Source organism: Onychomys torridus, chromosome 6 (assembly GCF_903995425.1).
Source record: "Onychomys torridus chromosome 6, mOncTor1.1, whole genome shotgun sequence".
Lineage (NCBI taxonomy): Eukaryota > Metazoa > Chordata > Mammalia > Rodentia > Cricetidae > Onychomys > Onychomys torridus.
Window position 1 is genome coordinate 92,116,202 of NC_050448.1, and position 25,315 is coordinate 92,141,516.

At 42.1% G+C, this 25,315-nt stretch overlaps 3 protein-coding genes across 6 annotated transcripts in view; 2 read left to right on the forward strand and 1 right to left on the reverse strand.

Annotated features, from left to right (window-relative positions):
• The window catches only part of Lrrc39 (leucine rich repeat containing 39), a 22,709-nt gene extending 17,041 nt beyond the window's left edge, over nt 1–5,668 (forward strand). The window contains exons 7-8 of the mRNA XM_036190501.1: nt 1,637–1,773; nt 5,538–5,668. Coding sequence (XP_036046394.1) covers nt 1,637–1,773; nt 5,538–5,590 — 190 coding nt within the window. The 3' untranslated portion in view covers nt 5,591–5,668. The remainder of the gene's footprint in view (nt 1–1,636; nt 1,774–5,537) is intronic.
• Nucleotides 1,537–25,289, reverse strand: Trmt13 (tRNA methyltransferase 13 homolog). Of its 4 annotated transcripts, none has more exons than XM_036190495.1 (11): nt 24,492–25,289; nt 22,211–22,257; nt 21,993–22,059; nt 16,766–16,828; nt 15,644–15,713; nt 15,399–15,505; nt 14,237–14,404; nt 11,751–11,823; nt 9,509–9,583; nt 6,656–7,088; nt 1,537–1,825 (listed from the first exon to the last, which is right to left on the reverse strand). In XM_036190495.1, exons 1-11 carry the CDS (start codon nt 24,888–24,890, stop codon nt 1,783–1,785), a joined length of 1,545 nt encoding a protein of 514 aa, XP_036046388.1. In that variant the 5' UTR covers nt 24,891–25,289; the 3' UTR covers nt 1,537–1,782. The 4 variants fall into 4 exon arrangements, with proteins under 4 accessions (XP_036046388.1, XP_036046387.1, XP_036046390.1 ...); XM_036190494.1 differs by lacking the exon at nt 1,537–1,825 and adding an exon at nt 5,696–5,976 and having other exon boundaries at nt 24,492–25,281; XM_036190497.1 differs by lacking the exon at nt 1,537–1,825 and adding an exon at nt 5,696–5,976 and having other exon boundaries at nt 24,644–25,249.
• The window catches only part of Sass6 (SAS-6 centriolar assembly protein), a 34,086-nt gene continuing 33,706 nt past the window's right edge, over nt 24,936–25,315 (forward strand). The window contains exon 1 of the mRNA XM_036190493.1: nt 24,936–25,190. Within this exon, the coding sequence (XP_036046386.1) occupies nt 24,961–25,190 (230 nt within the window). The 5' untranslated portion in view covers nt 24,936–24,960. The remainder of the gene's footprint in view (nt 25,191–25,315) is intronic.

Sequence of the window (25,315 nt, forward strand, 5' to 3'; positions counted from 1 at the left end):
TGTGTGTGTTTTACCTGCATACCACTTGTGTACCAGGTGCCCATGGAGGCCGGAAGAGAGCATTGGTTTTCTTGGAGCTGGAGTCACAGAGGGTTGGGCTACCATATGGGTGCTGGGAATTGAACTTAGGTCTTCTGTAGGAGCAGCCAGTGCTCTTAACTATTGAGCTGTTTCTCCAGCTTGAGTGTTTATATTTTAAACATATATTCCAATGCAATCCTTTTTTGACCAATTTTACCCTGAAACATGGAATATTATACCATGTATTTAGACTTAAATTCTCTCAACAATGTTTTGTATTTTCCAGTCTGCAGGCTTTGCACATGTTTACATTCCATGAATATTTCAGGTCTTATGTTATTATGTACAGTCTTAAGTCCATTGTTTGTCTTCATTCTTCAGTATATTGCTCATCTCATTGGATCAAAACCCAATTGACTTTGTATATTAACATTATCTTTTAGGAATCACCCAGTTCAAGGATCTTTTTCTTGGCCCTTCAGGGTTTTCTATGAATGCAATAACTTTTGCTGTGAATAAAATCACTTTCATTTCTTCATCCAAAAAAGAACAAAAAACAAAAGAAACCCCATATATTCCAATGCTTTAAAAGTTTCATGGGCTGGAGAGATGGCTCAGAGGTTAAGAGCACCAACTGCTCTTCCAGAGGTCCTGAGTTCAATTCCCAGCAACCACATGGTGGCTCACAACCATCTGTAATAAGATCTGGTGCCCTCTTCTGTATACATAATAAATAAATCTTTAAAAAAAATTTTCATGAGTGTGACTCACATAACACCAATCTAGCTTATTCAAGAAATAATTCTTGAAACTAAAATGGTACTGAGATTTATCAATTTAAAGAAAAGTCTTTTGTTGGTGACAATATCATGAAAATTCTCTTTATACTGCTAATCAACATTTTGCAATACAAAAATCAAAAGAATAAAATAGTGACCAGTTTCCTTCTGAATTACTACAAACAGGCACAGGTAACTGTATTAGCCTATAGAAAGCAGACTTTTTTCCCCCCTACTTTTAGAACACCAATAAAATTCTCTCCAAAATGTAATTTTCTGATGGAATGAGGCAATGGATACCCAAATTCAGAACCCCCACAACAAAAATCATTCATACATTGACTTATCCAGAAACTTTAGTTTTGTACTTGATGATTAAGGCATCAATCCATAAAAGCAGGCACAAACTATATTCATAGCATTAGTCATAGATTTTGATACAATTTGATCTCATTGTATTAAATACATGTTATGAACTAATAGTTGTCTTTGTAAGCTTTGGGGCGAAACACCATCTCTTCTTTGGGTATATTAGATCCCAGCAAGATAATCAATTATTGAAGATAGTAATTCTGTAGACTGTCATTTGATCTTTTCCCTGGGAAATAAATGTACATGCACTTCTTTTTTGTTTTTGTTTTTTGAGACAGGGTTTCTCTGTGTAGCTTTGTGCCTTTCCTGGATCTCGCTCTGTAGACCAGGCTGGCCTCGAACTCATAGAGATCCGCCTGCCTCTGCCTCCCGAGTGCTGGGATTCAAGGCGTGTGCCACCACCGCCAGGCTGTACATGCACTTCTATGGCACTTATAAAATACTGTTTTCTGGTCAACTGCTAGGTTTGTCAATTTCCGAGACAACCCGCTGAGACTGGAAGTGACGCTTCCTCCCTGTGATTGCGCAGAAGGAGAGGAAGAACAGGAGCTGTTTGGGCTTCAGTTCATGCGTGCATATATCCAGGAGTCACGGCGAACAGGTATGAGATTTATGTATTGTGGGAAGCCAGCTCCAACCTCTTAAAACAGTTCCTATGAGGAGGAGAGAAGGATAAGAAACTTTCAGATAGAAAGATAGCGAAGAGGAGAAAGACAGAAACACAGGATAGCTTCGGGAGGACCTGCATCAAAACCCAGCGGTCCCTTCTGTCTCTGGTTTTTACAACAATGCCAAGGGGCGTGGCAAAAGACCTTGTTAGATCAAAGCACACTGCACAACCAACCCTTCCAAACACCTGGCAACCACACCCGTGGTCAAATCATCCCTTTATGCAGCACTGCTGGGTAAAGCAAGCTCAGATTCTCTGACCCTGAGTAATTTGGGCCTTCACAATATACAACACAGATAGTCTCTCAAATGGAATCAAGGCAATACTTCCTTAGCTGCACTTACTGCATAATCAAGTGAAGGAAACCGTACTTCTCCTTGTTTCCCTCTGTAAACATGATTCTCCAGTGCTGGGGCTCAAATCCACAGCAAGTGTCCTGTCGCTGAGCTACAGCTACACCCCCAACCCAGATTTGAATTAATTGATTTTATGTGTGTGGGTGTTTTTTTGTCTGCATGCGTGTCTGTGCAGCATTTGCATCCAGTACCTTCAGAACCCAGAAGAGGACACCAGATCCCTTGGAACTGGAGTTAGAGTTGTTAGCTGCCATGTGGGTGCGGGGGATTTAACCAGGTCCTGTGGAAGAGCAGCCAGTGCTCTTAACCACTGAGCATCTCTCCAGCCCCCCAGGTTCTTAAAGAATCATTACTCCCCCCCCCCCCCCGAGACAGGGTTTCTCTGTGTAGCTTTGTGCCTTTCCTGGATCTCAGACTCAAAAAGATCCGCCTGGCTCTGCCTCCTCAGTGCTGGGATTAGAGGCGTGTGCCACCACCGCCAAGTGGCAGACATGTCAGATGGAGCATGAACACACCTTCCTCATCATTCTGCTTTTCTGCAATCTACAAGTAATAATTAAAAAATAATTTGACTTGGGGGTGAAAAACATGGAGAACATGGACTTTATTCCACAGTTAGAATATGAGGCATAATATACTGATTACAAACACTTCATCTCATAATTTAGAATTAAACATTTCTATAATCAAGGAACAAGTTTTAAAATTAAAACAAAACCAGAGGAATAAAGCAAAAAACACTATCTTGTTAATAAAGGCAGTGAAATAACATCACAGAAACAGAAACCTTGGCTTTGTAATTAGTACAAACGGAAAAAACTGTGGATGGAAAAGGGAGATTTTAACTCACTCCATGTGCCAAACAGTTACTTTGAAAAGGAGAGCAACCATACTACTAGCCTTTCCTTTAGGGGACCCTCCCCGATAGCCAGAGGCTGCTGAGCAATAGTGTGAAGACGAGCTGGGGACGGCTGGCAACCAAGTCCAAAATGGTTTGTGGCCTAGCTTTGGAAAAGAGAGGATAAAGCATCAGGGCCAAGCAGGAGAAGCATAATTATGAAAAAAACAGTGTTTACAATGAATCTGTTTCCATCTGGGACAACTGAACAGCAGTATTCCACTGGGGAGTCAGGTACTGGACCTGGATAGGTAGGCAGAATGAGGAGGGAAGAGACCAAGGATGAGTTCCAATTTTAGCAACTGAGATTAAAGGTGTGTGCCACCACTGCCCAGCCAGGGATAATTCTTTTTTTTTTTTTTTGAGACAAGGTTTCTATGTGTAGCTTTGTGCCTTTTCCTGGAACTCTCTTTGGAAAACAGGCTGGCCTCGAACTCACAAAGATCTGCCTGGCTCTGCCTCCCGAATGCTGGGATTAAAGATGTGTGCCACCACTGCCCAGTGAGGGATAATTCTTTTTTTTGGGAGGGAGGGGGGTTTCGAGACAAGGTTTCTCTGTAGTTTTGGAGCCTGTCCTAGAACTCGCTTTGTAGACCAGGCTGGCCTCGAACTCACAGAGATCCACCTGCCTCTGCCTCCTACTGTGTGCCACCACCACCCAGCTGAGGGATAAATTCTTTTTTTTTCCAGAGCTGAGGACCGAACCCAGGGCCTTGAGCTTGCTAGGCAAGCGCTCTACCACTGAGCTAACTTCCCAACCCTGAGGGATAATTCTTAAACAATGAATTATCTTCATTTATGTTCTCTTGATTGGGGAATCTGAGTAATTAACTTAAAAATAATGTATGTTAACAATATTTGACAAAATACAAAAAGAAAAAAGCAACAACTTAAATAAAAAATATAAAAGCCTATTACATTAAAATAATCATGAATTATTATTACATCTAGTTAATATTTACTTGTGCTTGGAACCATTCAAATTGGCTTACCTGTGACAACTCATGTGATATATACAACCTTGTGAGGCAGGTTTTATAACTGTTATCATCATTGATATTTTCATTTTCTTTTTCTTTTTTTTTTTTTTTGGAGCTGAGGATCGAACCCAGGGCCTTGCCTTTGCTAGGCAAATGCTCTACCACTGAGCTAAATCCCCAACCCCTCATCATTGCTATTTTAAGAGGAGAAAATTGAAGCACAGAGATGATGTAACTCGCCACTTGAGGTGGTAGGGCTGGAATTTAAACCTAGGCAATCTGACAACACACGGGGTTCAATTAAAACAGAAAGGCCAGGAGGTAAGGGTGTTTGGCTTCTACTTAGTCATAGACCTTCCAAATACAGATAGTGATGATCCCACTGTCATTCTATTATCTAAAGTCAGTGATTCTGAATCTTCGTCTTTGCATATTTACCAACAACTAATAATGTTTACAAATGTAGAAACAGATCCAAGGTAAGATGTGGAAGAGGAATATTCTTATGACATATCTGGTTTAATATTTGCTTGTGCATAGAAACTGCTTATCAGTTATGTAAACTCTAAGTGTGAGATTTTGGTTTCATTACCTAATTTGTATTTTAATCCAAATTACTTTTTCTGCTGGCATGGGCACATGATTTTAATCCCAGCACTTGGAAAGAAGAGGCAGGGGCATCTCTGAGTTCCAGGCTGGCCAAGGATTAGTAAATGAGACTCTGTCTCAGAACATACCAACAAAAACTAATTTTTTTTCCAAACAAGAGAAAACCTACTTACTTTTTTAGTTACATTTATACATAAGAGGCTGATAAAAGATACTGAATTAACTTTAGAAGCTACATGCAACTTTCAAATTTGATTTGTGATTTGTTTACCAGCAACCTTCTTTAGAAGTTTGCACTAGGTAATTATCCAACAAAGACCTAAAGTAAGATTATTTTCCCCTTGAAATCGTCTCTGCGGTTCTGGAGTCATGGACAGACTCTGAGAGCACACATCCAGGTATGGCTCTGGAACTTCGACGGTGATGTCCTTTGACAATTCCTACATTTCTAAATTGTCTGATTTGAGAAAATTGCAAGTATTCTTTTAGACCCGTTCTGAAAAACGTCCCACACTCAGACTGACCCTTGTTACAAAATGGCATTGGTTACTATAACTGGAGCTCAAAAAATAAAACATGAGGCTGGAGAGATGGCTCAGAGGTTAAGGGCATTGCTTGCTCTTCCAAAGATCCTGAGTTCAATTCCCAGCAACCACATGGTGGCTCACAGCCATCTGTAATGAGATCTGGTGCCCTCTTCTGGCCTGCAGGGACACATGCAGACAGAATACTGTATACATAGTAAATAAATAAATCTTTAAAGAGAAATATCAAATAAAACCAAAGATAAATTTCCCAGAATACACATAGTTTATACTGTAATTGTATGTTGATGTATTATATGTGTTTCAGATGACCAAGTCAACGGTCTGACTCTGCCAATCTCTATACACTCTGATGGATAAAGTAATTCAAAGGGCCCTGCTGAAAAGGAATACTTGGGAGAACTTGGTGAATCCCCTGTTTGGACTTTGGAAGTAAAAAAAAACACACACACACAAAAAAACCAAAACAAAAAAATCTGCTATTTATATTTTTGTGAATATAAAAATATAATTTAGAAGGAATGTAAATTTTTGTCTGAGGATGACAAGTGACATTCACACTGCTTTTCTGTTACTGAGCTGCTGGCACGGCAGTTAATAACACATTCTCCAGAGACACCAATGGGTCTGTATAGTACTGTAAGGCAGGACGGAAGCCTTTCTGCTGTAAATACTGGAGTCGGCCTTGGTCAATCAGCAATTTGCAAAGATGTCCTATATTCTTCTTTTCGTCAGCAGTGAGAACTCTACAGTGAATAAACACAGAGAATTAAAGCTTGCAAAAGTTCCTAAGAAGCTTGCTCACTGCCGTCCCCTAGGAAGCTGCCAACAGTACAGGTGCTGTGTCTCCTGCTTCCCAGACTTGTCAAGACAAGATGATCGCAATTAAAACGGGTTTTAGCCTACTCCAAAGTTAGATTGTAAACTGTACTTTCTGGACTAAATTATTGAAAGCAGTCATCTGAAAAAGGAATCCTTCTTCCTAGTCAGTTTCACTTTCCATTCTTGATCTTAGCCAAAAGACTAAGAAGCAATGATTTCATTTTCTCTAGTATCTCTTGCCCAAAGTCTATCACAGTCTGAAAATATTAAAAGGAAAATTCCTAGAATGAACCACTGGCAATGCCATCCTTACCCAACCCCTTCCTACCTGGGGAATGTACCTTTGCCTAGCACATGATCATGTCTAAAATATCCACACTGCATGTTACTCACTCACTCACTCACTCACTCGACACTGTGAAGACATCTTGGTTATCTTAGATCAATAGGGGAGGTAACTGCAATGCTAACATGCACAGTTCTGCTTTATCTCAGGTTCTAGGCATCTGTGGGAGGTCCTGAAATGCCGCCAACAGGGGGGGTTCCTTTATGGTAATCAAATATTCCCCTTCAGTGTGGTGCATTATAAAAGTCGTCACTCACCCAGGCACACGATCAGTGCTGCCATCTGGGAGCCTGTCTCCTCCGTCATCATGCTCTTCATCGTCATAATTCTGATCATCTTTTCTCTTTGTAGTGATATCAGAGGCTCCCAAAGATGTCCTTCTCATTCCACATGTTGCCCAACTACTCATTCTCTGGAAATAGTAGAACTCCTCCGGCCCAAGGCCCAGAGCCCTGAAATACTCTTTGCCCACATAGTGTCTCCAGTCACACCTGTGGTGGCAGCAGAGAGCAATGACGATGCCAGCCACAGGGGCCCAAGTCTGCAGGGCATTTGCTTCACTCTCTTCCTTGGACAAAGCGCTACTTCCCGTGTCTCTTTTACCATTCTTTACGCGTTTGGCTAAAGGCTCTTCATTCTGTTCCTCAAAACTGGCAGCATAGGTTTCAACCAAACATCGTAATGCAAGATCTGCAAACACAATTATGTGGCCCCAAACCATGTCATCTTTAAAAGTGTTCTTCAGGTTTCTTAAGAAGTATGGTTAAAAACAAAACACAACACAACAACACCACAAACCAGCAAAAATCTACTTAGCTATATATTGCAACAATTTATCATATATTAATTTTTTCTCAAATTTGCCATATCTTAATTTTTCTAGTGATTTATTTTTCATAAAGCTACTTTCTAATAAAATTAAAGCAAGCTTAAGCCTTATGATTTGAAATTTTTCTGTCTAAACTATTTGCATTGTCTTTCCTTTCTCCCATTCCAGCTAAAGTTATGAGCTTAACAAACTCCAGAGAAAGAAACGAAGGAAGGGGCTTTCAATTAGAATACTGACCCATGTTCGAGAAGCTAGTGTGTGTGTGTGTGTGTGTGTGTGTGTATCTGTTCTGTTTTGAGATAGGTCTTGTATAGCTGATACTGGTCTCAATCTCCTGATCCTCTGCTTCTATCCCCTGGTGTTGCAGCTGCAGATGTGTGTCAGCATACCGGGCTAAGATGCTAGTCTTGAAACGTAGGCTGGTCACAACAAATAATGATGAATTGGAAGATGAGAAAAGGAGATTCCAGTATGGAAAGCAGGCCAATAGCTTTCCTGTGCATAGGCATTTGTTCAGCAAATCTCTGCTAAATTCCGTGCACACACACAACACTGAGGACGGAGTGAGTAAAACCGCCATACAGGGGCTAAAGAGATGCTCACTGGTTGAAAGCATTTGCTGCTCTTGCAGAGCACCTAGGTTCGGTTTCCAGCCCACACAGGGTGGCTTAAAATTGTCCATAACTCTAGTTCCAGGGGATCTAGCACCCTCTTCTGACCTCTGTGGGCACTGGGCATGCATGCATTATACTTCCATACATGCAGACAAATATTCATACACATATAAATAAATAAAAAAGCCCCGCCCATTGCTGCACAGATAGCTGGCAATATGGGAAAGATCACAAATATATTCTGTACAACTTATATTTTATCTGATTAGATTGTCTTATCATACTCTAATTAACTAAAAACAAATGCTATTCCAAAATTTGTTGCCCTGTGATATAAAAATGGATATACTTTATGTGATCTTTAGAGTAAATTTTAATCATGCCAATAAACATTACTGGTAACTATTATTTGAATAAAGTGACAGCTAGTTTAGTAGTTTCTGTTTTTTTTTTCCGACACAGGGTTTCTCTGTGTAATAGCCCTGGCTGTTCTGGAACTTGCTGTCGACCAGGCTGGCCTCAAATTCACAGAGGGCCGGGATTAAAGGTGTGCACCACCACCGCCCAGCTAACTTGATAATTTCATAGTCAGTCTGTGTCTCTCTGTCTCTTATATAAAAGAATGGGTCTCACTATGTTGCTCAGATTGTGGATGAACTCAAGCGATCATTTAACTCAAGTGATCCTCCTGCCTCAGCTTCCTGAGTACAGGTATGCCACTTCATCCAGGTCTATCAACTTATTTTCTAACAAAATATATTTGCTGTTTTACTTACATTTGACATACTTTTAAGAATTATAATCAGAAAAATTATTAAAAAGATTAAGATATTTCAGAAACAAAGAGAAGATTAGCAGTCTCATAGTGACCTTTCACAGTGACCTTAAGGACCTTCTTTTTAGAAGGAACAAGGAGGCAGCAAGCTGGTGCCCAAAAGATCATTCATTCAAATATTCAATGATTGCTACAGAAGAGTCCTTCATTATATTAGCATCTGCGCTGTTCTTGAAAAGAATCCCAGCACAGAGGTGTAATTAGATATACAAAGAGCTAATTAGCCGACAAGGAAAAGCTATGCAGAGCATAGCTTGATGACACTAAGGAAGCCCCAGAGACGTGGAGAAAGCTGAGCTCAAGGTTGAGCAGACACTGGGCCAGTTCTTTCAAATGGCGGGAGCACAGAGAAAATAGACATGGTCCATGTTGGTCAACAGTAAACCTAGACACAGACTGACAGTTTCAGGAAGGGGAAGGACACAGTGTGTCACAGAAGGGTCTAGATATCAATTCTTTTTTTCTTTGGAGCTGAGGACCGAACCCAGGGCCTTGCGTTTGCTAGGCAAGCGCTCTACCACTGAGCTAAATCCCCAGCCCTAGATATCAACTCTTGAAGCACAGGAGCAGAGAACGATGGGATGGAGGGAAGGAACTGGTGAGGGAAGCACTAAGAGAGAAGGACACCGAGTCTCAGGAAGTGGGCAACTGCAGCAGTGGAGGATCCAGACCAAGCAGCCACCACAGGGTTAGGTTTGGGAAGCACTGGCTAGCTGGGAATAGACAGAGAGAGAGGCCTAAGTGTCCCCCAACCCCCACCGCCCCAGGCGGTGGGGCCATCTAGGCTACAGCTCAGTGTGTTAGTTTAGAGGTGACCGTGTGTCCAGCTCACCTGTTGCGACCCCACACAGATGCTTCCCAATCCCTACCACAGGCAGCCTTGCTTCTCTGAGCACAGGAACCCTGTCTGAGATAAAAGAGTAAGAACTACATTAGTTGCGTATGATACCAAGTATTAATGTATCCTTCCAAAGGGACAGATTGTAGAATCTTTTCGGATTTTAGGGATGAAGGACGTGAAAGCAAACAGTTCTTACAGAATCTAATATACAGCCTAAGAATGTGTCTATGTTTAGCATGTGACATAGAAGAATATTCAGCTAAACAAACAAACAAACAAACAAACAAACAAATTTCCTGTCTCATTATGTACTACTGGCTGGCCGGGAATTCACTATGTAGTCTGGGTGATCTGCCTGCCTCAGCCTCCCAAGTGCTGGAAATACAGGAGTGCAAACCATACCTGGTTTCAGTTAAGCAGAAGAAAACACAATGATTTATATTAAATGCTTGGTTGCTTCTCAAGACTAGAATAAAATTAGTGGATGGAAGTAATTGTAAATGCTTGCATTATTTTCTTTTTAAATATGAAAGAGCTGGTGTGGGGGTGCACACCTTTAATCCCACCACTCAGGAGGCAGAGGTAGGTGGATCTCTTGTGAGTTAGAGGCCAGCCTGGTCTACAGTAGGATAGTCAGGACTACAGAGTAAGATCCTGTCTCAAAATACTAGAAAGCGAGAATTAAAAAAAAAAAAAAGAAAAAGAAAAATCTTAAAAAAAGTGAAAAGGCACAAAAGAGAATGACTGAGGGCCATGTGTATGCATTTGTGTTTATGTGTGTTGGTGTGCAAGTGCCGGTGTGTACATCTGTGTTCGTGTTCGTGAGTGGGTGTGCATATGTGCATGTATGTGTGTCTGTATCGAATGTTAGTTCCATAGCAATGTTATTTTCTTTGTGACACAAATCTGAGGACCTATCTTCTATATACTATCTACACAGAGAATTTTCTCATTTCCTGTAATGATTTTGACAGTCATGTTAACTATAGTCTGAAGGCTAGTTCTGTATTTTAAAAACGGCAGGAAGGAGTCACATAACAGGACCTACTGATGTTTATGGGGGGAGGGGAGAAAAGGGGGCAGAGACCGGTCCCTGGGGATGAGAGTGAAGGAAGACAAAGAGAAGGGACAGGAGGTGCACAAGGCCCGCCTTTTAGAAGGAGACGTAGCCAGTGGGCACAGGGGGTGCTCTTAGTGGCTGTAGCGGAGGAATATACTGTCAGGACCCTAAGTGCAGGCCAGTACAGATGCCTAAATGCTACCGAGTTTGAACACTCCAATTTTTTTTTTTTTTTTGGTGGTTTTTCGAGACAGGGTTTCTCTGTAGCTTTGGAGCTTGTCCTGGAACTCACTCTGTAGTCCAGGCTGGCCTCGAACTCACAGAGATCCGCCTGCCTCTGCCTCCTGAGTGCTGGGATTAGAGGCGTGCACCACCACCACCTGGCCCAAGTTAATATTTTTAAGACAAGGTCTCACTATGCAGCCCTGGTTGGCCTGGATTGTACAGAGATCTGCCTGCCTCTGCATCTTGAGTGCTGGGATTAAAAGAGTGTACCATTAGCTGGGTAGCTGTAGTGTATGCCTTTAATCCCAGCACTCGGGAGGCAGAGCCAGGCAGAGCTCTGTGAGTTCAAGGCCAGCCTGGTCTACAGAGTGAGATCCAGGACAGGCACCAAAACCACACAGAGAAACCCTGTCTTGAAAAACAAAACAAAACAACAAAAAGAGTGTACCATTATACCTACCTTACTCAAAATTAATTTTTTTTTTCTTTTTTTTTTCCAGCGCTGAAGATCGAACCCAGGGCATTGTGCTTGCTAGGCAAGTGCTCTACCACTGAGCTAAATCCATAACCCCTCAAAATTAATTTTTAAAAGTACAAGGAAGCAATATATAAGGACTTATCAAAAGTTTTGAACTTCCTGAATATCAGACTACACTTATAGTTGATATAACAATTTTTTTTTTTTCTTTTTCGATACAGGGTTTCTCTATGTAACAGCCCTGGCTGTCCAAAAACTCACTTTGTAGATCAGGCTGGCTTTAACTCACAAAGACCTGCTTGCCTCTGCCTCCTGAGTGCTGGGGTGAAAAGTCTATGCCCCTGCCACCACCGCCCTGCTGGCAACACAACACGAGCGTTATCTGTCCTTCCTGAAGCACAGGGCTGTGGGAACCGAATTAGTCTGGATGTCTGGCCTGTGACAGAGCAGAGGGCAGGTCTGGGACTTACTCAGACACAGGTGTTGGATGTCGATCTGAAGTCTTTCAAACACTGAGCTCTCCTTTCTGTGCTTACCGTCCACCTGATTAAACAGAACATTACTGAATCAGCACTCTTAATGTTGAAAAAAGCTTTATGAAACTGTTTCCATTTGTTTTCAAATTTCAGAGTAAATATACCTAATTTTTACAGTTAAAAAGAATGAACAATAACCTAAAGGTTTATATTTAAATGAAAACTCAAAAATAACAACACCCATTTATAAGGCTAGAAATTCTATCAGTTATTACTATTACATATACATATTATTTCTTTCTCTCTCTCTCTCTCTCTCTCCCTCCCCCATCTTTGGCCAGACAGGGTTTCTCTGTGTTGCCCTAGCTCTCCTCAAACTCACTCTAGGCCAGGCTGGCCTTGAACTGAGATTCACCTGTTTTCCTTCTCAGGACCTTATGAGTGCTAGGCAAAGTATCTCCCACTAAGCTACAGCCCCAGGCTCTCGGAAACACTCGGACAGGAGACTAAACAGACAGGGACTGAACTCATGGTTCCTCCTCCAGGATACCCCGTGTCTAATCAAGCCAGAAACCATCCCAGAGTACTGCTCTCTGAAAACAGTGAATACTAAGTCAGCAAGCCTTACGACTCCCGACATTCTACATCTCTCATTCTTTGTTTTCTCTATAGTCCACAGAATGGCCTTTACTTGTATTACTGAATAAGAATTTTCATATACTCAATCTTCCTATTTTTAGTCGAACACTCTTCTGAAATAGTTTTACAGTGTTGTTAGGACAGCATCTGGAATACATTTTTACATGTGTGTGCATGCGCCATCTGTGTGTGAGGAGGGTCAGAGGTGGTGTTGGATCTCCTAGAGCTGGAATTACAGGATGTTGTGAGCAGCCTGATATTGGTGCTGTGAATCAAACTCAGATCTTCTGGAAGTACAATAAGCACACTAAACCACTGAGCCATGATCTCTAGCTCTATGGAAAGTTTTAAAATCATTTTTAAAAACCTCTTCCATAGTAGACCAGGCTGGCCTTGAACTCACAGAGATCCGCCTGGCTCTGCCTCCTGAGTGCTGGGATTAAAGGTGGGTGCCAACACCGCCTGGCACCAAGTCAAGCTTTGAATCAGCAGCTAAAGGACCAATATTTCAATTATTTTTATTATATGAACACTCAACTGGGTATGGTAATTCACACCTATAACCATAAACAGTGGGGAGGATGGAGCACAAGTACCCTGAGTTCTGGGCTAGCCTGGGCTATAGAGTGAGACCTTGTATCAAAAAAACAAAATAAGGGTTGGGGACTTAGCTCAGTGGCAAGGCCCTGGGCTTGATCCCCAGCTTAAAAAAAAAAAAAAAAAAAAAAAAAAAAAAAAAACCCGAAATAAATAAAATGAGTGAAAATCAAGGGGCTGGCCAGGCAGTAATGGTGCAGGACTTTAATCCCAGCACTTGGGAGGCAGAGGCAGGTGGATCTTTAAGTTCGAGGTCAGAGCAAGTTCTAGAATAGCCAGGGCTGCATAGAGAAACTGTCTCAAAACAAAACAAAACAAAAAACAAAACCTCTTCCATGACGACTCCTGACGACTGAGGTTAGTTCTCTACTTCCCTGCTCCTGCAGCACTGAGTACCGCTCAGAGGTATAATACACTTAGATGGAGAACGAAATGCTTCATGGAAGCCTCTCTGAAGCAAAACCCAAGTCTTCCACTGTATCTCTAACACAGACCAGACAAAACGGACAACAGGAGACTTTCCACACCAGCTCTCTTTCCTGGTTCATAACGCCACATTCTACCTCATGCATTGTATTTCCATCATACAGAAATGCTTCCTGTTGTTCCGACCATGTGGTCACACTGTTCCTGTTTCCCAGAATGCTTCTCACACTCTATCTAGGAAATGCTGATTCATTTTTCAAGATGATCACAAGCACTGCCTTTTCTGCATGCTCATTCTCCACTGCCTCCCTGTACTAAAGCCTATCAGGCCTTCCTTTGAACGCATACATACTCTGCAGAACGTCCCCTTTCTTTAACACTTTCCTTAGTATTCACCTAGCTCTCTTCTAAACACACGTAAGAGCATAGCTGCCTCACCAGTATCTATCTGCAGATACAACGTGCCTAGCATGGTGTCCAGGAATATGCATAAGAAGTATTTAATGAAGGAAGAGTCTGTCAGCAGTGGCAAATGTAAGGTTAGGACGTGGCCTAATTCCTAGCTGAAGCCTGGTTCTGCTCAGATTTCCTTGTCTCTGCAAACAATTTTAAGAACTTAGATCATGGACTATCAACATTTCAATTCAAAACTTTATCTTCAGTTTAACCAGTACAATTGGAACCAAACAAATGATGATGGTAAGAATTACAATCAAATATATAAAAAGGAAATTCATTTGAAGAGACAGGTTCCATCATTTTTTTCCTACAGGAGACATTATGTTTGGTTATTAAGCTCCTACGGTGGCTTCACTTACCTTGAATCTTGTGGTCACTTTCTCTACCAGGATGAAGTGAACGTTTTCAGCATCTTTTAAGGCAATATCAACCCAGTGAGATAACTTCCCCTTTCCTGCTCCAAACTCAACAAAGCATCTTCTTGGACCAAGTAACTTTAATTTTTCAATGTTACCTAAAATAGAAGCCTGCAGACTCCATAGGGTTACTTTATAAACTAGACCAAAGGGGTTTGACTCAAATGCGAAAACAGCAAGGTAATTTTACACAAGGCAGACAGTTTTCACTGATAATTTCTGAATGGTTAAGATATCTTTTCTTTTTTGGAGCTGAGGATCGAACCCAGGGCCTTATGCTTGCTAGGCGAGCACTCTACCACTGAGCTAAATCCCCAACCCCATTTTTTTTCTTTTTGCTTTAAAATAGTATCTGTAGAGCCGGAGAGATGGCTCAGAGGTTAAGAGCACCAACCGCTCTTCCAGAGGTCCTGAGTTCAATTCCCAGCAACCACATGGTGGCTCACAACCACTTGTAATGATATCTGGTGCTCTCTTCTGGCCTGTAGGGACACATGCAGGCAGAATACTGTATACATAATAAATAAATAAATCTTTTTTTGAGCTGAGGATCAAACCCAGGGCCTTGCGCTTGCTAGGTAAGCACAACCCAAATAAATAAATCTTAAAAAAAAAAATAATAGTATCTATATTCAGGGTTATATCCATGCTGAAATTTTTCCTTTATGTTCACATATAATTTTGAATGAAAATATTTTGGTCATTTAAAAAAACTAAGTAATTATACTCAGAACAGAATGTTATTATATATTTTTTAATTGGTTTTTTTCAAGACAAGGTTTCTGTGTTAGCTCTGGCTATTCTGGAACTCACTCTGTAGATCAGGCAGGCCTTGAACTCAGATCTGCCTGTCTCTGTCTTCTGCATGCTAGGATTTAAAAAATTACTTTTATTTGTTGTGAGCATTCACACCCGTGTGTGCTGTAGAAGTCAGAGGACAGTTTGCAAGAATTGATCCTCTCCTGTCACCAGGTAGGTTCAGAAGACTGATCTCAGGTCATCAGACTTGGCAGTAAGTGCCTTCACCTGGTGAGCCATCTCACCAGCCCAGAATCTTAGCATTAAACACATGAACAAAAGTTGAGTTATTGTGGTCTAAGTTTACCTGCTGTTTCAGGTGCTTCACTGCACAGTCACCGTTTTTAGGGTCATTCAGGGCATCATGTAATGCTGGATGGGACATAATGTGATCTTCAAGTGTAGAATTCAAGCCTGTGCCAAAAAGAAACATGATAGCTTAAGCAGCCAAACATGAGCTATGGGACTCTGAACAACAGAACAGAAGCTATCAATTCACATAGCACGTAGTGCTTCTCAAATAATTGAACTTGCAACTTTAGGCAGACTTACCTTCACTTGCTTTTCTCAATTTCTTAATTAAGTTTTCCAACTGCTCTTCAGATAGAGAAGAAAATGGAACCTGTATACAAAAATAAAACTAAATAATGTAGCCAAAATATGCCTTAAAGTTCCACAACAGCGAATGAGTAGAAACGTAACACGGGGCAGGCCCCATTGTTGCGGAGTACTCCTTTACACTGTGTGAAGATGTGTCAGTGTGACTGGTTTAATAAGGAGCTGAATGGCCAGTAGCAAGGCAGGAAGAGGTTGGGGGACTTCTGGGGACAGAGAGTTCTGGCAAAAAGAAAGGAGGAGCCACCATCTAGATAGAGAGGAAGGAGGACAGGCAGAGATGACGTGGTGAGCACATGGAAGAATGCAGATTAAAAATATGGGTGGCTGGAGAGATAGCTCAGAGGTTAAGAGCACTGGCTGCTCTTCCAGAGGACCTGAGTTCAATTCCCAGCACCCACATGGTGGCTCTTGACCATCTATAATGAGATCTGCTGCCCTCTTCTGTCCTGTAGGCATGCATGCAGGCAGACTACTGTATATGTAATACATTTAAAAAAACAAGGACTAATTTAAGTTATAAGAACTAGTTAGGGGTTGGGGATTTAGCTCAGTGGTAGAGCGCTTGCCTAGCAAGCACAAGGCCCTGGGTTCAATCCTCAGCTCAAAAAAAAAAAAGGAAAAAAAGAAGTAGTTAGGAGTAAGCCTAAGCTAAGGCCATGCTTTTATAATTAATAAGTCTCTATGTCATTTTTAGTGAGCTGGCAGCCCAAAGAAAAGTCTGCCAACACCCTATGGCAGGTTAAGATCTTCTTCCTGATAAGTCTTGGTTCCTAGGCTGTTATCGGAACTGCCCAACTGTGAGGGCAATAACTCTGCCAATAACTCTCCCACTCCCTCAGAGTCAAGAAGTCTGGGCTCATAACAGAACCACATTGCAGTTTGCTATGGGACATATGCTGGTCTGGGAACTAAAGTCACTAACAACTGTGATTCTATAGAAAATACACCCTAACATCAAAACAACAGATCTTTCCAAATGAAAGTGGGGAATGGTCAATGTACAAGGAGATAGCTTCGAAATACCACTTGGAGTTAAGTATTAAATAATATACTTACTAATTGCTCAGGAATTTCCATTTCTTCCTTTAATCCTGCATTTATATCTTGAGTAAAGAAATCCTTGACAAAAACAAAGTCATAACATGTTATTAGTAGGAAGTTCACAACAATTAAGCTAAGAACTGCTCTTCCTTCATCCTCCTACACGTCATCCTTGTCTCTCATTCAGTCCCCAATGTTACTGCACCAATACCATGGTGACCAGTATGCTGGGTACCAGAGTTACAACAGAAGAGACCAATCTCTACCTCCATGGATCTTCAAGTGAGGGAATTGTATGAAGAAGCATTTACAATCTTTAATTTCAGTAGTTACCTATTTATAGGACAGACTGAGGATTGTGCTAATTTTGCCTTATGGCATTAAAATAAAAACAAGATTTTTTTTTTTTTTGAGCTGAGGATCGAACCCAGGGCCTTGCACTTGCTAGGCAAGCGCTCTACCACTGAGCTAAATCCCCAACCCCAAACCAAGATTTTTATATATAAATATTTACACTTTTTATTTATATAAACACACACACACCTATATGTACATATATATTATATATATTGTCCATTGAGGATGCAGCCTAACCCCAAACGGACAAAACACAGCTATTCTAATGGTGTGAGTCTGATGTATTTTAAAATGTTAAACACCAGCAGTAAAAACGTCCTATGACATTAAACTAACATAGTGAGATCTTATTTGTCCACCTGCAAGCACAGACATTTTAGGTGAAGGTCAGGTCAACACTGTGTACTAGAACTTCTGCGATGATGGGAATATTCTATATCTTCCCTGACTGACAAGGAAGCCACTAGCTGTAAAACTTGGCTGTTGTGGCTGAGAATTACATGTTAAATTTCATTTAGTTTTAATTATCTCAAATTCTAGTAGTCACATGTAGCTAGAGGCATGAAATACTATTATTTCTATAAACCTTGCTTTAAAGCATCTCTGTGGACACTGTATTCTAACAATTATGGACTTTTGTTAAAAAGATGGCAGAGGCTAGCATCTTGACTGTGTGAGGATATCTTTTTTCCTTTCTTTCTCTCTTTCTCTCTTTCTTTCTTTCTTTCTTTCTTTCTTTCTTTCTTTCTTTCTTTTTTTTTCAACACAGGGTTTCTCTGTATAGTTTTGGAGCCTGTCCTGGATCTCTCTCTCTGTAGACCAGGTTGGCCTCAGACTCACAGAGATCCGCCTGCCTCTGCCTCCCAAGTGCTGGGATTAAAGGTGTGCGCCACCACTCTGGCCATGTAAGGACCCTTTACTGACATGCTTTCAAGGGGCACTGTTAACTGGTGAAGAGGTGTAGAGGTGAAGTGCAGTCATCACACTGTTTGTGAGGGACTGACACAAACATGACAGAAAATGACCTCCAAGTATCAAGTAGTATACTTTGAGGCACTCTTATCTGAAAAGTGCTCGGGACAAGCTGTATTGTGGATTGGATTTTTATTTCCTTTTCTTTATTTTTTGAGACAGGGTGGTCTCTCTAAGTAGCTCTGACTTGGATAGAACTTGCTTTGTGGACCAGGCTGGCTGGAAACAGAGATCTTTCTGCCTCTGCCTCCTGACTGGTAGGATTAAGGGCCTGTGCCACCGCACCTGGGTTCAGTTTGGCTTTTATTCCCCACAGAGCTGAGGACCGAACCCAGGGCTTTGCACTTGCTAGGCAAGTGCTCTACCACTGAGCTAAATCCCCAACCCCGCAGTTTGGCTTTTTATAAGTTAAAATTATCTAGAGTAATTTATCAAAAACAACTTTTATTTAGTAAACAAAAATTTCATAAGTTTATAAAGAGCTTGCTAAACTCAAGCAAAACAATGCTAAGACCACCTAGACCCCAGGGTTCACATCATCCAGGTGTACCAGACAAACAACCACTGCTCTGCCACCCAGACCTCGGGGGTCACATCATCTGGGGTACTGGACAGACAGACAACCACTGCTCTGGTTCTTTCCCAAGCCATCACCCACTACTTTCCTCCTCTGTGTTTTCAGACGCCCGGGAAGCTCCACAGTTGCTGCATCTGAAGTTAGTGAACTGCTCTCCTCTCAGTGTTTTCCCAGAACACATACCCCATCCTTGCCTACTGAAACATGACCTAGGTGAGGAAGTTACTTGAAGTAACACCTTCTCACGACCTTCAGGGCTGCCTGGGTGAAAGCACTAGTTCTTCGTCGGGTCTACCAGAGGTCTGATGGGAACTGAAGCAGGATAAGAGCTTGCTGTCTCTGCTGTCTACTGCTCTCTCTGCCTGAGCTACTTTAAACTCTGGTAAGATCCCTGCTAAACTCGGACATGTTAATCATGCCGGGCTTTTCATCTGCCTAATGTAAGGTTGCTTTACCTCTTTTTATTCCCCTCCAAGAATGAAGACACCAAGATAAAGTAAGATACAGCAAAAATCCCAGGAACAGGAGTCCTGGAGGCAGGTTACTCTAAGGCAGCAAAGGAACACGATCTTATGGGGCCTCGGCTGAAGCCAGAACAGTGCCACCAACAGTGCTGCCTTCTTCAGGATAAGGTATTCCCTGAGCCAGTGGGACCCCACAGGAGCAGACCTTAGGGAGGGTCGGTCCGCCCTGTCTGACCGAGCCTGCTTCTCGTCACTCCCTGCTTCTCGTCACTCCCGGTGCTCCTCCCCATGTAATCTGAATTACCATAATCTCTCTGCTTTTTTTTCTTAGGACTATACTAAAAAAATCATTTTCTAACTTCATCACAACGTGATTGGCCTCTTGAGGTGGCGGATGGTTGGTCTGGTCCATTGGTCCCCCAGAGTTAGGCCTCTATGATCAGTCTAACGTCTCTTTACTGAAAGAGCTAAGTCCTACAGTGCTGGACGAGGAGGCATTGCTTTTCTTGAATGTTAACTTAATGTTAAAATACCCTGTTTTCCCTTTGATAGAGGACCTCACACTGAAGTTCAATTGGTAGCTGAGGCTGGCCTAAAATCTATTACGTTGTCCTACCTGGCTCCGAACTCATGGTGACCTCTAGCTTAAGCCTCCCAGGTGCCAGGATTCCAGGTGTGAGCTGTCACTGACGGCTACAATACTTTTAGTTCATAGCATGCAGCACAGTGGTTCTCAGCCGGGAGAGATGGGACGATGCACAAGGACAGCTGTAGCCAAATGACTGGGAAGAGGGCTGGGAGCTGTGTGCAAGCCTGTGATGCCAGCACTCAGGAGATAAGAGGCTGAGGCAGGTGGATCTCTGTGAGTCTGAGGCCAGCCTAGTCTACATAGTAAGCTCTAGGTTTACAGACTGAGACCGGTGTGTTTTTGTTTTTGTTTTTCCCTCTAAAAATAAATAAGTAAAGGAAGGAAGGAAGGAAAGAAGGAAGGAAGGAAGGAAGGAAGCAAGCAAGCAAGCAAGCAAGCAAGCAAAGCTCAGAAGTGCTCCCGGGAGTCACTTCAGCTATGAGTAGTCTTTGGATTTCCTACAAGTCTCAATGTGCTCCACATTATCCTTTCAAGAACAGCTGTAGACCAAGCACCCTTAGAAAACAGAAATGGCATTTCTCTCTAGACCCCATGGCAGACTTACTTACTATACAGTATAATAAAGAAAAATGTCTTCCTATGGAACACAGGTGAGGCAGGATTGCTCACTGCCCCAGTTTTGGGGGGGAAATTATTTCCTGAAGATGGGGTTCCTCTGCCTTAATATAAGTTACTGCATATGCAGTAGTCCCACAGAGCCCCAGAGCTGAGTCCATAGGCTTTGAGAGGTAATGATAATTGACAAGAGTGAGGAGTCCTGCTGCTTAATAAGGTGACTGTTAAAAATGCCAGACTGTCAGGGAAAGTGTCTCGAAAAGCACACACACACACACACACACACACACACACACACACACACAGTTCCAGACTGTCAGAGAAACCCTGTCTCGAAAAGCACACACACACACACACACACACACACACACACACACACACACACACACTCCAGACTGTGGTTGTAGCCTAGCAGTAGAACCCCTGATTACAGGCATTTCAGCCTTTGTCTGTCTCTGACCCAGGAGTCCAATAATTTCTGCTGGCATCCATAAACCTGTGACAAGCAGACAAATATGGTGTCTGCTCTTTGTTATTTACTCCTAATAAAATGAACACACTTTGCCTGACAACTTCTTTACCTTTAGATAGTTATAGATACATATCCATACATACGAATTTTATTGATCAGGTAGATGGCTGATGGCCAAATCATTACTCTATGTGTTCAACATTTCACTTTGTGAGTATCATTAAAATGCTTCTATTCTTATTTTAAATTTCTTTGAAAAAGATCAGTTTTATATTATATATCTGAGGTTTACAACATGATGCTAGGCAGGGCCGGCATATACCTTTAATCCCAGCACCTGGGAGGCAGAGACCAGCCTGGTCTACAGAGCAAGTTCTAAGACAGCCAGGGCCGCTACACAGAGAAACTGTCTCAAAACAACAACAACAACAAAACCAACATGGTATCTTGGGGTATGCATTGTAAAATGCTTTGTATCATGAAGTAAATGAACATACTTACCATTCTGTAGAGTTATATCCTCACCCCATTGTATTTTGTTACCAAACAGAAATCTGGATTTTAGTCCTGGCTTGGGTGAACACCATGAAAGACTCACATGGGCTGGTGCTGGCTCAAATTCACTACCTCTACACTGAGTCTGAATCTCAAAGATGCCCAGCAGTTAGTCTTTACAACCTTAATTCTAAACTTTTACCTCTGATTCCAAATTTCTTTCTGCACCATCACCCACTGGATTCAGCTATCAAGCTGGGTGTGGTGGCATATACCTATCACCTTAGCACTTGGAAGGTAAGGCACCAGAACTGTTTGAGATGGACTGAAGACCAGCCTGGGCAATACACCCCTACCTCAAAAGCAAATACACAACCAAAAATAAAATGTGACAACATTCTGGGCTGGTCAGGGTGGCACACACCAGTAATCTCAGTACTTGAGAAGCTAAGGGAGGAGGGTCTCAAGTTTGAGGTCAGCCTGGGCTACAAAGTGAAAGCCTGTCTCTAATCTAACCCCCCCCCCCCAACAAACAAAACGCAAGAACAAGAAGGAAGAAAAGGGAAGGCAGGAGAAGAGGGGAAGAAAAGTACAGCTACGAAATGAGAACTTAATTACATTTGCCAAATTCAACCTGCACCCCACAATACTACGTAGTACACGTATATACACATCGCATACCACACATTTCCAACACTTACAGGCTTTGGCTTCTCTCGTGAGTTACATTTTTTTAAATGTTTTGCTAGTTGGTCTTCATATACTGTGCTAAGTAAAGAGAAAATATGAGAGGAAATCTTAAATGAGCCTTGTGAAGTTACTGTTTCTAGTACATCACACACACAGGCACACGTGCACATACACGTGCATACACACAACCCAAACAACAATTAAAACACTTGTCTGACCCCATACTTACTGTTTGGGATCTAAAGGACACAAGATTCTTTTCCGAGCATTTTCTTCCTAATAAATTAAAAGGGATACATTGCTTTATACATCAAGTTTATCACATTCAGATGTTAGATAAATGCACAGTGCATCTCTATTCCCAAAACAAGGTAAGAAAACTTTAAAAGGACATAATGAAAAATAAGCAAGATCAGGTCATGTTGGAAACAATAAAAAAAAAATCTGTCACAGGTTTCTGTCTAAGAGAACACATACTGTTTTGGCCTGCTTATATAATTTTGCATCAGCGATAACACCTGCTAAAAATGGGTGCAGTTATTATATGTACCACTAAGAAAAGATGTTAACCATGTACTTCAGATTAACTAAAAAAATACTGTATAATATTCGTCATGTACAAAATGATCTTTTGAAATACATATAAAATAGGTGTCGATGCTAAATTGTGCTAACTAACATACATATTACTTGAATACTTACTCATTTTGGAAAATGTTGCCCATTTAAATTATGTTGATTTAAAAATGCATATTTACCTCTAGGTTGTTAAAATATGGGGAAAAGCTAGACACGGTGGAACATACTTTGAATCTCAGCACTCCAGGAGAGGCAGGCAGACTGCAAGTCAAAGGCCAGCCAGGGTGACATAAATACATACATACATACAGATCTTGTCTCAATAAATATAGAAATAAAACATGGGAGAAAGTATGTCAGGAAAAATGAGGCATGGCACTTTAACATTTTAGAATGGGTTATATTCACTGGCTTTGCAACTTTTCAATATGCTAGTTATAATATTCTGAGTTATACACATTTAGCTATAGGTCCTGGGAGAAAAGTAAGGAAACCAGTGAACATTGGCAGTTCTACTCTACAGACCCTATGAATGAAACATGATGGTACAATTATTAAAGCCAGAGGCCAGCAAGACTGCTTAGGTATGATTGTCAGTTCTATCTATTGGCTACTAGCTCTCCCTACAGGGACTCACTGCCTCATGTGAAAGATGAGAATAATCGTATGATTTACTCCCTAAGGTTTATGAAAGTTGAATTTTTAAAAGCAAAATAGCAACCCTGCTTAGTATAGTGCTAGCCACACAGCAAAAGCCGAACAAGTATTTACTCTTAATTTTTTCTCAATTTTATTTATTTCAATTAATTTCAGCATTTTCATGAATTTATGCACACTGAATTTTAGGGAAAGTTTAAATTATTCAGTATTTTAAAAACTATTATTTCTTCCTCATCTACAGATTTTAAAACTTAATTTCCAGTTTGGTTCTTTGGTGGAGACTAGCTACTTGGGAGGCTGAGGCAGGAGACTCTCTGAGATCAGGAGTTCAAGACCAACATGGGAAATACAGCAAGATTCCTGCCTTAAAAACAAACAGGAAAAAAAAAGAAAAAAAAAAAAAGGAAAAAACCCCAAACAAACAGGAAAATTATCATTCAAAGTAAGTAGGACTCTATTCTAACTTGTAAAGCCCAATCACAGAGCACACACACAAAAGAGCATTTTAAAAATATATTATTTGAGTTTAGAAACAGTATATATCATGTACTATTGTTATTGAGATGTCTTCTTTTTTGGTGTAGAGGGGGATGAGACTGTCCTGTGTTTTGTAGGTTAGCAATGTCTGTTCTCTAGCCACTAGAAGCCACTAATATATTTCACTACAATCGAAATGTCTGTAACATTACCAAGTGTCGGCTGGGGACCCCCCCCCCCCACCAAAACAACAACATCAACAACGAAATAAAACCACCCAAACCAGTGCACTTTGCTTTCAACTTTAAAGTTAATTGTTATGTGCTTTTTTGTTTGTTTGTTTGTTTTGTTTTGTTTTTCGAGGCAAGGTTTCTCTGTGTAGCTTTGCGTCTTTCCTGGAACTCTCTTGGTAGCCCAGGCTGGCCTCGAACTCACAGAGATCCTCCTGCCTCTGCCTCCCGAGTGCTGGGATTACAGGTGTGCGCCACCAACGCCCGGCTTTAGTTCGTGTTGTAATGAACGGTAACCACTTGTGCATGCGTCAGGAAGAAACTCTGAAATTTTCTTATTTAGACTTCACCAAGAAGTACTTTATGGACTTGTAATTATTTTTCCGGGACGGAGAAGGAAGGTACTTCTTGGTGAAGTCTAAATAAGAAAATTTCAGAGTTTCTTCCTGACGCATGCACAAGTGGTTACCGTTCATTACAACAAGAACTAAAGCCCGGTTACTAAGACCTAGCGACTTCCAACACTACTTTGTAAAAACAATCACTTCCCTCAGGAGGGCTCACCGCGGCTCCACGCGGAGGCCAGAACTGCCATTTACTTAGGAAAAAGCTGGGGAACCCATGGGACAGAAGCAGGAAGCTGTCAAAGAGGGGCGAGGCCGGGTTCCAGCACCCACAGACCCGGAATCTCTCAGGAGGGTAGGGCGATAGCGGACCTCCGCGGCTCCAGCGTGTTCTCCACAGAACCTTTTCCCCGCGGCCACCACCATCCTGCAGAAGCGCTTCTTCTTTTCCACAAAGTAGCTGCATCTGCCCTCCGTTGGAAAACCGGTCGCGTGCGAGGTCGGCGCAGGAGCCTCCATAACCCACGATCCTTTTGGCTGGGGGGCATTCGGCATTCAGCCCAAAGCTGTCACTTTCCTTTGGTCCCCTTCCCTTAACAAACATGGCCGCCTGAGGCATGTGTGTGGGTTAATGACCGGAAATACGCCATCACCCTTGCGCGTTCACTTCCCTGAGCCGGAAGAGGTTGATGGTGGCTGCCGAGGTCCAAACCTCCTTCGTTCTCTCTGTTTATCGTTCCCCTCCTCCTCCTCCGCGGGAGCTGAGCGCCAAACTCAAACGCTGTCAGGACCAGGACTTCTTTCAGGCAGGCCTGTTGGGCTTTGTCGCACAGCCGTCGGGGCAGCGGTCCGACATGAGCCAAGTTCTTTTCCAGCAGCTTGTCCCCTTGCAAGTGAAATGCAAAGACTGCGAGGAGAGGTGAGGTCCGCGTCTCCCGGTGCCGGCGGGTGGCGGTTGGTGTCGGGCCAAGGTTGAAGATGGCGGCTGGGCGCAGTGGGGCTCGGTCCGCGGCTGCGTCGGGCTGCCTGGGGGCGCGGGAAGGG

What these genes read in the sequence shown, in the direction of transcription:
- Trmt13 (XM_036190494.1), bottom strand. Translation starts at nt 24,890, where the DNA reads ATGCCTCAGGCGGCCATGTTTGTTAAGGGAAGGGGACCAAAGGAAAGT. An exon ending in ATTGAGAAAAGCAAGTGAAG is followed by an intron (nt 15,506 to 15,643) that starts GTAAGTCTGCCT and finishes TTTTTGGCACAG; the next exon opens with GCTTGAATTCTACACTTGAA. An exon ending in AAGTGACCACAAGATTCAAG is followed by an intron (nt 11,824 to 14,236) that starts GTAAGTGAAGCC and finishes CTGTTTAATCAG; the next exon opens with GTGGACGGTAAGCACAGAAA.